Genomic DNA, 12,715 nt, shown 5'->3' with positions numbered 1-12,715 from the left:
TTGGATGAGGTAAATAATTGGACCAATGCATACTATTCCTTTGCTGTTGTTATGCTAACAGAAGAAGCATAGCAATGTTTCAGCCCACACCTTTCAGAACCACAACACTGGCAGATTGGTACTTCAGTTAAGATAAAATTGAACCATTTTTGCTGAAATTAGCCTTAATTTGGTAGTTGTAGAGATTTCAAACCACATATGGCTCAACTATATGTGATGTGAGTAATTCAAGGATTCTGGTTTTTAGACCCTTCATTCGTCAGTCTTTTCTGAGATCCTATCATAGGATCTCTTTTCTGAGATCCTATCATGGAGATCCTATCATCTCCCAGTATCTCACATACTGGGAGATGGGGATAAAATAGTGGACAAAGCAGATGTGTCCCAGGCTCAGGGTACATGTAGGCATGTGGGGTGCAAATGTGACCAATGCTATACCGATCTGGATGCATGCACTTGGGATGCTATGATGTGGTCTAGTGAATGAAGCTGACCTTGTCTGGGGAGTTTTGGAAGACTTCCCAGTATGGGTGAGACATAAAGGAAGGGTAAGAGGAATCAAGAGGATGGAGGGTATTACAGGTAGAGGGATTAGTAAGCATAACACAGTCAAGGAGCTAAGGGATGGTCAATAGACCTGAATCCAGAGAAGGAAAGGAATTCAGATTTGAGGATGGAGAGAGAGGTCAGGCCACATCCTGCAGGTCCTGTAGTCAGAGTAGGATATTTGTATTTATTTAATGAGTTAAGTAAAGCACATCAAGTAGTTCCTGGCACAGTGTAAATTTTTAATATGATATTATTATTATTCTGATTTACTTTTTGGAACCACATTGTGGAATAGTATTAAATGTTAACTAATACTTTTTTAAAAAAGTTTGTGGTGCTGGGGATTGAACCCAGGACCTCATGCATGCTAGGCAAGCACTTTACTGCTGAGCTGTACCCTACCCCTTAGCTTCCTTAACTAATACTGTTTAAGAGCAAAAGGAAGCACAGAAAGATTTTAGGCAGAGGTATCACACACACACACACACACACGCACACACACACACACACACAAATAAAACCCTATAGCTAGATTTGCATTTTGTAAATATCATTCTAGCTACTATATAGAAAACAGATTTGAGAGATGAGGTTGGTACAAGTGTATGTGAGAAGATCAAAGGCAACTTGTGTCATTTAACAGAACATCAGAGTATATAGGATGAGTCATCCAGCAGCCTGTGGCTCCTTGGTGCCTATAGCCCATGGTTTAAGAGATACATAACTGAGGATCTCATGTTATGCAAGATTATGTAAAATGTATAGCTACTTTTTAAGGCCCAGCTTACCCAGTTTGGGATAGTCAGGGGAAACTTCTACAGAGAACTGAATTTGCTAGTTGGGCTAACTTGGAAGGCATTAGACTAATTGCTTATAGAGTCCATCATGAAGGTCAAGCTTTCAGAAATATTCTTCAAAGCCATACCACCCGGGACCTCCATGAGAGCTGCCATTTCTGCCTCAGACAGAAAGCTGAGGAATAAGGAAGCTATCTTATGTTGCCACTGTAGCTCTTCAAAAGTTACTTAGCAGCTTACCAATAAAATATGCCAAAGGATACCCACAGCTAGACCTTGGCCACCACTACCTCTAATCAAAACTAAGTTCACCCTGATGCTAGTGGACATTCTCCAAAAGATTCATATTCTACCACATCACAATCATGCGTGGGTATGTACATGTGGGTACTTCCAGAGACTTGGTAGCCTTGTGCATCAGATTAGAGCTAATGATATTTATCTTCCAGAACTCTTGGGGATTAAGGCAAATGGAGCATGTAGATGCGCAAAAAGATGCCTGACACAAGTAGGCATTTATTAATTGAGACATGAGCCAATAAATGAACACGGTTTCACAACTTTTCAAAGGAAACAGAATTCTCAAGAAATGGAGATAAAGTAGAGCATACTATTACAGAGATTGGATGACCTGAGTAGATGTGGTTTTTGTACCAGTCACATGAACTTTGTGTGTGTGTGTCCTATCTTATTTTTTTCACTTTTAGTTAGATTTTATAATTAGAAAAACTAATGCATGCACATAATGTACCTGTCTTCAGTTTCTTGAGTATCCTTACAACTATAAACATATATAATATAAATTTTTCCCTTTTCTGTCCCCACCAATTTGGTCATATTATAATATGTTTTGCACCTAATTTATCTTTTTACTCAATATAACTTGAAGTTCAGTCTGTTTTCATTTGTATAGAATTAATAACCTATCCTATCAATGGCAGCTGATTGTCTGCATTCTTTCACTTTCACAAAGTCTGTTGTGACATCCATCCCAGAATACACCTTTGGAAGTACAAAGACTGGGTTAAACGTCAGATGCAGTTTATAATTTTACTGATATTACCAAATTTCTTTTAAAATGACTCTTGTTATGGTTTTTAGTAATCCTGCATAAATTACATTTGTTACCTATATCTTGTACAACACTGTTTTATCAACCCTTCTGATTTTTGCTAATGAAATTGGGGAGGTGAGACCTAAGTGGGCCAAGAGGAATTGTGTCCGAGGGTTAGAGGTGAGAGATTAATCAGAAGAAAGATAAGAGGTGAGTGAAAGTGGGATTTAGATATAAATTTAGAAGGGAAATGAATAACCTCCCAGCAGTTACTGAGTGCTAGGTGGTGACTGGTGACTTGTCCTGGCAGTTCACACATTATGTTCAGTCCTCATGAGCCACATTAACCCAAGCATTATCCCCCATTTTACTCTGATGCTAGGCTCTGTCCACTCTGCCTCCTGTGTCCTTCCCAGTTTACCATTGAGGAAACCAACACGTTAGAGGGGAAAGGATTTGTCCAAAGTCTCAAATCAGCTTGAGTCAGGACAAAGTTCCCATTGGAATTCCATTCCGCACCACTGAGAGCTCAAAAAATCTTAAGATGCCTTCAGGATGTATGCGTTTCACCCACAGTATTGCGTTTGATAATTGAGATGAATTCAGCCACTTCCTATAATCAAAGGGGTTCCATTAGAGTTGAGTAGCCATGATCTTAAGCACATGGGTATTTTTGACCTTGTTGATGGTTAGTTCTCTCTAAACTTCTTCCTAAGACAGTCTGTGTTCTTTACCACCAGAACTACTGTATTTACCCAAGGAATACTTGACAAAAGCTACGGGAATTGAAAACTCTTAAGCTTTTTGGGATTTTAAGGTTTTATTGTAAAAGATGATGTAGTCACTCCTAAGCTTTACCTTTTGTCCTCTGGACTCTTAAAGCTGGCCAGTAAATTTACCCTCAAACACTCTCAGAGGCTGGGCTGGCCTCTGGGCCCTCCCTTTTCCTCATTTTCTGCTGCTACCTCAGAGTCCAGGATCACAGAGATTAGAGGTTTCAGCTGGGGTTGCCCCACCCTGGTCTCCCTCTTGTTTTCAGAGCCTGGAATTTTTTCTTGTAGATCAAGGCATTTCCACTTGAGTCAAAAATGTGAGAATTTTTATTTTCTTTGAGATTTTAATGGTGGCCCAACATTGACTTATGGCACCCAAGTTTCAGTAATGGTTCTTAAATGGCACAAAAATTGGGTGGGATGATGGTTAAGAACATGACAGAAAGAAGGGAATTAGAAATAAGCCTTTTATCTGCAAAGTATTAACCCCAGGATGGTGACTTTTTTGTGTGTAAACTAAGGAACCCCAACATTGTGTTATACCAATTGGAAATCATCCTGATCATGGCCATTTTTCTAGGGCACAGCCATGAGTGTTCTGGAGAATTAGATATTTGCTGTATTTGCCCAACACAAGTACAATGTCAATATCACAGAATGGAATATGAGCACTGCAGAGGTCTCAGAAATCAACTAGCCTCAAGTCCAATTTTATAGAAAAGGAAACAGACTTAGTAAGTGCATGCTATTTAGCTCTAGTGGCATGAGCTGAAGCTCAAAGCAAGCTCTCCCATCTTTGTGATGTGGTTCAATTTTTATTCTGTGATCCACATTTTATAATCTGCCTAGACAGTATGGACAGTATGGTTGTTTGAGATTTGGTTCATTTGTTTTTTCCAAAATGGACTGGAACTTATTTTCACAAAATTATCCTAAACAGACCTGTTTTTAACTTTACCATGGGGGTACATAAACAAGAGGACTAAAGTGTTCATGAATAAGATAAAGTTGATATGACTATTTTTACAGAGGAAAGAGCTGATAGGTAGGATATGTGATTTTTATTTTATTTTAGAAATTGCCACTCCACTTTTAGTTTTGCAGTAACTGAATAAGGGCTATACATTTATACTATCTACTGAAGTCGGGAAACTAAGTAGTGTTATCTTTGTGAATGATCAACTGCTTGCAACGTGTTTCAAATTAACTATATAAATAATCTAACAAGGTCCTTCATTGTGCATTTCTTAGAGCAAACAAAATGCAATGTGTTTTTATAACCAGATAGCTATTTGATTTTTTTCTCCCGTCTTTCCCGCATTTGGATATAGATTGATATAGAATTACTTAAAATGCTGCATATAAATTAAACATTAAAAAGGAGCTATAGAGAGGCTAAGCTGCCCATTATAGTCTTTAGTTCCACAGTCACTGCCTCAAGGACACTCCATTTCATATCACATGTCCTCCTTTTGAAAAGTGATCACCAAGGTTCAAGTAACATTTAAGCACAGCGGGCACCTACATAATTTATGGACCTCTTTTTGTTTTGTGTTCTTATTTTAATGAAAAACAGGGAAGCAGAAGACTGTTCTAAGCTTTTAACATCTTTCTTTTGTGCTTTCCCTTCCACCTTGCCTTTGCAGATTGGGGCCCTGAAGGACTACTACCACTTCTACCATAGCAGGACGATTAAAAGGTCAGTTCTCTCAAGCAGAGGAACTCACAGTTTCATTTCAATGGAACCAAAGGTAAGAAGAACCAGTGGGTGGGGACCAAGAAGCAAAGCTTATGCATTTTTCATTGGTGATAACATACTGGTAACTGATGACCAGTTTGGGGCTCAAATTTCTAGAACTGTCATATTATCCTTTGGTCCAGCGTCCCTGCTTCCTCTTCTGATGAAAATAGGCAATGGCTTGAATTTTTGACTGACTACTACTATCATCCCAGTGTAGAGCAACCCAGGGCTAGCCACAGGCATGCATTTCTCATGGGGAAAAGAGAGGGAACAGGAAAGATGGATTGATTGAGAATGATGGAAGTAAGAATACCATACTATCAATCTATTTGCATATAGTTCAGAGGTTCTGTGAACTCCACTGAAGGAGGGATTTTTTTTCTAAGAAAGACTTAAGTCATACTGTGGGATTCACCGTGAGTCCTTGTGATTTTATCTGGTTTATACCCCAGGATAATACTGTGTCTGGGACTGGAGAGATGCTTGAACCCAAGAGAGGTAGAAGATGACTCTTGTGGGTTCACTTGGTAACTTTTGGGTAGTGCAGACAATATACATTCCTGTGGAGAGTCTAGAGGGAAGTATGACAGGCATAGGTCCTCCCATTTGAGCAAAGTGGAGCAACTTTGATAGGAGAGATGGGAAGCTGAGAGGTTTAAGGGAGAAACTGATTGCAGACAGCTAAGATTCCAGGGTTGAGCTCAATAACTGTACTTATTAATTAAATTGGAGGAAAGAACTGAGTTTTACTGGAAAACAAATGAACCTTTCAGACATGGCAAGTAAAGAGGAAGAGGGGGAAGCTGTGACAACTAGTCCCATTTCTGCGATGGGCTCACAGTACATGATTTACTGATAAGTTATTTTGCCTCCTTCTTCATGCTCCCCATGACTGCACCCCAGTGCTTTGGGTTTGCCCTAAGTGCACCTTTTCAAATAAATTGGTGAACAGGTCTCTACCAATGTGTGTAGCAATCTCAGCTAGAGATATCTTGAAAATTATATTTCTTATTAAAACAAAGAGGCTCCTATCGAATTACTGTGCAAATCAGGTTTGAAATTTGGAGTCCTGCCCTTTGTTATGTGCCATGGTTTACTTTGTTTAATCTTTCTCTGGAATATTATGGCCCAGTGTTCATGATTATGAAATTGTATCTTTGTGGTTAGTACAAGCATATTTCTTCAAGTTACCAATTTTCAGTGCATTATGGGAACATCCCTTAATACATACACTTGAGTGACCTCTAAATTGTATTTTTTTTCCTTCATCTCTATTCAGAATTTAATTTTTCTGGAAAACTAATCTGTTTGAACAATCTTGAACTAGCTACATGTTTTTGAAGCAAAGCTGTAGTTTTTCATCTATTAAACAAAATATCTTGAACTTTGATAATTAAAATGATTTCAATTTCAGCTCTCATGTGCAGAGTCAATGTGAATTTGAAAAACTAAGTACTAGTTGGTTTGGGAAGTAAGAACAGAATGTAATGAGACATTGTTTTCATGATGAAGGATTTACCGAATAAGGAGCTATTTCAATCCTTACTGTTATCTTGGGCATCTTGGTTTTCATTTCGTCTTATCTCAGTACATGAAATAGCTTATGCATGATCCAACAGAGACCTTGGATTCTGGGACACATAGTACCTGGAACATTATACCCTTTCTTACTCAGTCCAGAGGAACTGGACCATTTTAGGCCAACCCAAGGTTACATGCTCCATTCCCTTTACCCCTTAGTGAAATGAATACTAGAGAGTAAGACTGTATCTCTCTACGCTCAGATGTCTTCTACCTGTCACTGCACCCAGTCATTTACACAGGAGGGCCACAATTCCATTGGCTTTGCAGATGCAGTGCTGCAAATGGGGGCTGGTCCATACATCTTTCAGTTTCTTTACAGTTACTTCTTGTAGTCCTTTGAACCCCTAGTTTGCCCAGTCATTTCTTGAGTCAGCATCTGCCAAGCCCTATGCTAGGCTCTGGGGATTTAGAGGCATAATGGTTCTCTAAGGAAGCTTGCTGTCACTGTCTCCCATAATATCTCTTGGGGAACTCAGGAATTGCAGTGCTTCTTAGTGTTGGGCATAGATTAGAACAGAGAATGGGGATATCTACATTCCTCCTTTTTCTCCAGCTTCCTCCTCCAGAAGTTTAGGCCCACCTACCTCTTCTTTTTCTTTCTTTTTTAAAAAAATACATTTTTCTTTACATAGATGTTGCCAAAAAATATTAGGAAGAATTCCTATATACTCTTCTCAGATTACCCAGATGTTAGTGTTCTACATTTTAATTCACTTACTTGATCAATTTTTCTCTTTACTCTATTTACACACACACTAGATAGCAGCACTAGTATGTCATGTGTGTGTGTGCGTGTGTGTGTGTGTGTGTGTGTGTGTGTGTATTTTCTGAACATTTGGGAACCAATTATAGACATGATGTTCCTTCAACTCTAAATACTGTGTGTACATTAAAACAAAGACATTCTTTTCCATAATGGTAAGTACAATAATAAAAATTTGGATATTAACATGGATTCAGTATTATTCTTTGATCTGTAGACTTGATTTGCCTTTGCAACAGTCTCTTTTTTGGATTACATTTACTTGTTCTGTGGCCCAAGCCCTTTTTACTCTGTCATACTTCCTTCAGTCAGCCAACCTGCCTGCCTGCCTTCCTTTAACCAGCTAGAAAATTTCTGAAGACTGTAAGCAAGTTCTTTTATAGAATATATTTCAAATTGGGTTCATTTGTTTCCTCATGATCAGATTCAAGTTTTGTAAGAACATTTTTGACAAGAATACCAGAGAAGTTATGTGTTTGTTTGGAAGGCACAGGACATTGATTTATTTCCTCATTGAAGGTGATAACATTAGTCACATGGTTTGGATGGTGTCTGCAGGCTTCTCTACATTAGAATTACTATTTTCCACTTCATAATTAATAAATGTATTATATGGAGATACTTTGAAACTCTGTGCTTTCATCTGCTTTCTGTTGCTATAATGACATACCTGAGGCTAGGTATTTGTAAAGAAAAGAGATTTACTTAACTGGCACTTTTTCAGACAGAAAGTCCACACAGCATGGTACCAACTCTGGTGAGGGTCCTCCTAAGTGGTGTCACTTCATGGCAGATGGGATCATGGTAGGAGAGTGTGTGAGAAAGAGATATCACATGGCAAGACAGGAAGCCAGAGACCAGGGCAGTCTTGCTGTTTTAGAGCAAACTTTTTTGTGGGAACTCATCAGGGTCCAGTAAAAAAATGACCTTAATCCCTTCAGAAGACAGCATCTGCAATAATGGGACATAATGATCTCCAACAGGCCCCACCTATTAAAAGTCCCATTTACTTTTAACTTTGCTACACTGAGGCCACACTTAAAACACCTGAACTCTTGGGGACAAACCACATCCAATCCATAGGACTATGTAAATATCCATGGGCTTATTTTACATCCCTCATTCCAAATTAACCTCACTGAGAGTAGATAGCAAGTGTTGCTGTGACTTGCTTTCTGGGGCAGGTCTCCTTTTCTTTAATCTTGGGTATGGTTATGGTGGGTGATTTGTGTGCCAGAGAGGAGGCACATTTGTGGGTTTGGACCATGTGAAATGTCTTTGTGGAAAACACTGGTGATGTGAACTTTAAGTTATGTTTACTACCACATTCTCAAGACAGAGGAAAGCAAATGAGTGAATTGCAGGGAATATGCACTACTAAAAAGATCCATGATTTTTTTTTTTTCTTTGCCTTAATGAATTGCACGACTAGTTTCCCCCCTTGCTTTTGTTTTTAGACCTTTCCATATGAGGAAATGCAAAAGTTAGCAGCATTGTCAGAACAACACTCTTGATGCTAGAGAAAATGCTGTGGTTAGTTGGAGCATAAGAACCCAGAGAAAAGAATAGCCCTGATGCCCATATATCAGCATTATGTTATGGTTAATATTTTAAATGACACAGATTCACAGATTTCACAGATTGTAGCACTAGTACAATAATAACATGGTTTTGCAGAAAGTATTGAGTACATTTTCAGCAACCAGACCAGTAAGTTTTCCATCCTTCTTCATCATCTTTCTTTTTGACTAACCAACCTTTTCCCAAGAGACTAATGCTTCATTTCAGAAACAATAGTCTGAATTCACTTTCTCAAATCCTCTTATTAGTCTGTTCATAAATCTTTGCCAGCCATAGACATTTTGGTCAAGTAGGGTGTTTATTGTGGGACAACTTTTTGTAGAAGTGCTTTATAAAGCTCTTCAGTTGCCCAGGCAAACATCAGGTAGGGAGGTGTGCAAGGGAGGTGATTTTCTTTCTCTTTACAAGAAGCAGAAGAACTAAAATCCTAAATTCTTTATTAGAGTAGGGCATATGCAACTTTGTGAAACAAAATACAAACAGCCTTTAAGTTGGGTACCCATGTTCTGTTTCTCTGTGGTTGATCATGTAAAGTCATCTTCCTCGACCAGGGATGGCTCCTTTTCCAGCTTCTTTCTTCCTTGGCCAGCTTGCCTCATTGAATGGGCATACATAGCTGTGTGCATCTCTTATGAAAAAGCTGCTCATGTAACATAGACTCTTCGATGGTCTTATCTGTCCACTATTCACTTCTGGCTTAGCCTCCATCATTTTTCTGAAAGGAATTTTTTTCGGATCTGTTTGAACATGTCCAGTGACAGGGAGTTCACTACCAGCCAGTATCTTCTTTATAACCTTTTCACCAGCTATGAAATGCTACCATTCTAACAAATTCCTGACTTGACTTTTATGAGTCTTTGAAAATTCCAACAGAATGCTCATTCTTCAGGAAGAAACATTTCAGCTATAGGTTTGCAAGCTGTGATGCATTTAGGTGACAAGATGGCCCACAGGATTGGAGAGACAGGAGGAGCTTTGTGGGTGCAGAGTTCACTGTATTCTCCCCCTCCCTTCCTGTGTATCCAGCGTTCTCATATGTCTGGGACAAGCAGGAACCAGAGGGTCTTTGGACCCTCAAATATATTTCTATTTGAAGAGATTTAACTTGCTAACTATAATCTACTTGCCTGTAACTTCTACCCATTGGATTTATTTTTGCCTTCCAGAATTATATAGAATGATAAATAAGCTTCTACTCAATCTCTCTCTCTCTCTCTCTCTCTCTCTCTCTCTCTTTCTTATAACTGGGGGTTGAACCCAGGAAGACTTAATTACTGAGCCACATCCCCACCCCTTTTTATATTTTATTTTGAGACAGGATCTCACTAAGTTGCTGAGGCTGGCTTTGAACTTGCAATCCTCCTGCCTCAGCCTCTAGAGTCCTTGGGATTACAGGTGTGCAATCCACACCTGGCCACAATAACTCTTAAGTATTTGAAGCCCTCTGCTTTTTCTCTTGGAGACGAAATTGTCCCTTGGTAAATGTGGCTCAATATTAAGTTCAAGGCTTTATCCTGCAGACATGCTGCCCCTATGCTGCATTTGTACATTAAGTCGTTTCCTCTGAAGAGAACTGAGCATTCAAGTTTGACCAAGGGCTGGGAAAAGGGCAGGAAGGAGAAATTAAGTGATTGGAGTTCATTAGCAAGAGCAGATGAAACAGACATGAAAGCTGAAAGGTAATTTGAAGTTCCTTACTAATCCGGGTTAGTGCCTATCATGCCCAGGATTTGACTTTCACTTGCCCGGAGTTTCTCTTTTTGTCTCAAAAGTGAAATAGATGTGATGGAGTCACTTGAGTGCAGGAGCAACTCTCTGCACATGACAGAAAAGTGGCACAAATCCAATTCTTACCAGTCGAATGCCGTTTCCCCATGGATTCCTTTTATAATTTAGAATTCTTTTTTCATAACTAATTGATCTTTTAACTGACCTGTGGAGGCCACCAGCACATTAGTTATCCCTTTTCTTAACTTAGAGACGAACTCCTGGCGGATGTAGAGTATGTAAGTGTGTTGCTCACACTAATTGCTCTTCTACTAGGGTAAATTTGGAAGTAAAGAAATCTTATTTAGGTAGAAATATGTACTTAGAAGCACCTGAAGGCAGCCCTTCCTGGCTCACATACATAAATTGCAGCCAGACCTGTTCATGAATAATATTCCATTTGTTCTGGTGCAGCTTAAACATTAGTTTTACCCCAAGTTCAAGTCTGTCTAGTGCAGGCCACTGCTGCATTTCTTTTCCCCCAGTCCCACTCAGTCCAGATGAAATTCCTGTATGTTTTCTTTGGCTGGTTAATGTCCTGCTCTTTGGTTTTAAATGTGATAATGACTTAATGGTTTGACTTTCTTTTGTGAAGTTCAGTTTTATAAGTGTAATATAACATTCCTGGATTTGTGCTCATCCAGCTGTGTGGGATGATCTGGGACATGTTGAAGTCCCTGGCTTTGCCCTTGTGCTTCCACACAATGAGGGTGGCTGTGCTCTCTGGGACCAGTTCCTGAAGCTTCGTGTTGTTGTTTAGGATACATCATAACTGGGGCATTTTACATTTCCCTTGTCATCACACCAGTGAATGAAAGTAGTTAGCAGATATCTTGAGAATGTTTTTGCAAGCAGTGTAGCCTTGGATCTGATGTTGAGCTGAACCTACCATGGATGTGATGGTCAGGAAGCCTTTTGAGAACCTCTTTTGTTCCAGGCTATCTTCTACACTGTTTTTTTATCGGCTGTGAAATACTACCATTCTAATAAATTCCAGTCTTCCTTCTTTTGTTTTGTTTTTTTTTTTTTGTTTTTTGTTTTTTGTTTTTGTTTCCTCCCAGTATCAGGATTAAACCCAAATGTACTCTACCACTGAGCTACACCCCAACCTTTTTATTTTTAATTTTGAGACAAGATCTTACTAAGTTGTTGAGATTGACCTCAAACTTGTGATCTATGCCTCAGCCTCCCAAGTCACTGAGATTACAGAAGAGTGCCATGCCTGGTCTGTCTTTGATTTTTCATAGCATTTGCAAGCCTTTGAAAATCCCACCAGAATGCTCACTCTTCAGGAAGAAGCATTTGAGCTATAGGTTTGCAAGCTGTGATGCATTTAGGGTGACAAGATGGCCAGCAGAGTAGAAGAGACGTGGGGAACTTTGTGGGTGCATAGTTCACTGTGTTCTCCACCTACCTTCCTTTCTGTCTTGTTTCTAGCTTTCCCAGATGTCTGAGATAGTTAGAAACTACAGGGCAGATTGTATACTGCACGGGTAGCTGATGGGAAAGTTCAGATCACAGCCCAAGCCCAATCTCTGACAGATAGGAATGAATTTTAAAAAATAAAATTCTCATCTACTCTGGCAAAGCTGCCAAATCTTTACTAAAGAGCGTTTGGCAGTAGTTCATTTGAAAGGTCATAAACCCTCATGCTTACAGTGAGAGTGCAGGTGATAAGAATGAGCGAGATGGGCATGGAGCACAGTGCAGGGCTGCACTGCTGCTTAGCTGCAGCCAGGTGTCCTCAGGGTAGAAAACTGGCTCAGTACTGGCGATTCAAAAGAACCTGCAAGTCTCAATTCTTATATATCATTTCCCATGTTAAATGCCGGCAGCAAATTCAGAAGTTTTAAAAATATTCCCGTGGACCAAAGAAAAACATTGGAAGGCATCCAACTTTAGTGCTCCCTTGAATTGGCTGTGTTGGGAGAAAAAGAGGAAGATATGAGAGATGGGTCTCAGCATTCTTATCATTGTGCTTTGGTCTGACAAATTGTGAGCAATACAAAGCCTCAGGTGTCTGTCCCAGGTATCTGGACACAAGGTTTTAGTTCTGTCAACTAAAGTTCACTGTGGGGCTCAAATATGACTTCTTTTTTGTGTCTT

The 12,715-nt window shown here is 39.4% G+C and overlaps 1 protein-coding gene across 5 annotated transcripts in view; it reads left to right on the top strand.

Moving 5' to 3' along the window:
- Nucleotides 1-12,715, top strand: part of PCSK5 (proprotein convertase subtilisin/kexin type 5) — a 437,767-nt gene that overhangs the window by 36,921 nt on the left and 388,131 nt on the right. For all 5 annotated transcript variants that reach the window (XM_079112090.1, XM_079112091.1, XM_079112089.1 and 2 more), the window contains exon 2: nt 4,820-4,924. In XM_079112090.1, the coding sequence (XP_078968216.1) occupies nt 4,820-4,924 (105 nt within the window). The remainder of the gene's footprint in view (nt 1-4,819; nt 4,925-12,715) is intronic.

Source organism: Sciurus vulgaris (assembly GCF_902686455.1).
Source record: "Sciurus vulgaris genome assembly, chromosome: 15".
Taxonomy (NCBI): Eukaryota; Metazoa; Chordata; class Mammalia; order Rodentia; family Sciuridae; genus Sciurus; species Sciurus vulgaris.
Note: the sequence above shows the minus strand (reverse complement) of the source record. Positions and strands in the feature narration are given on the sequence as shown.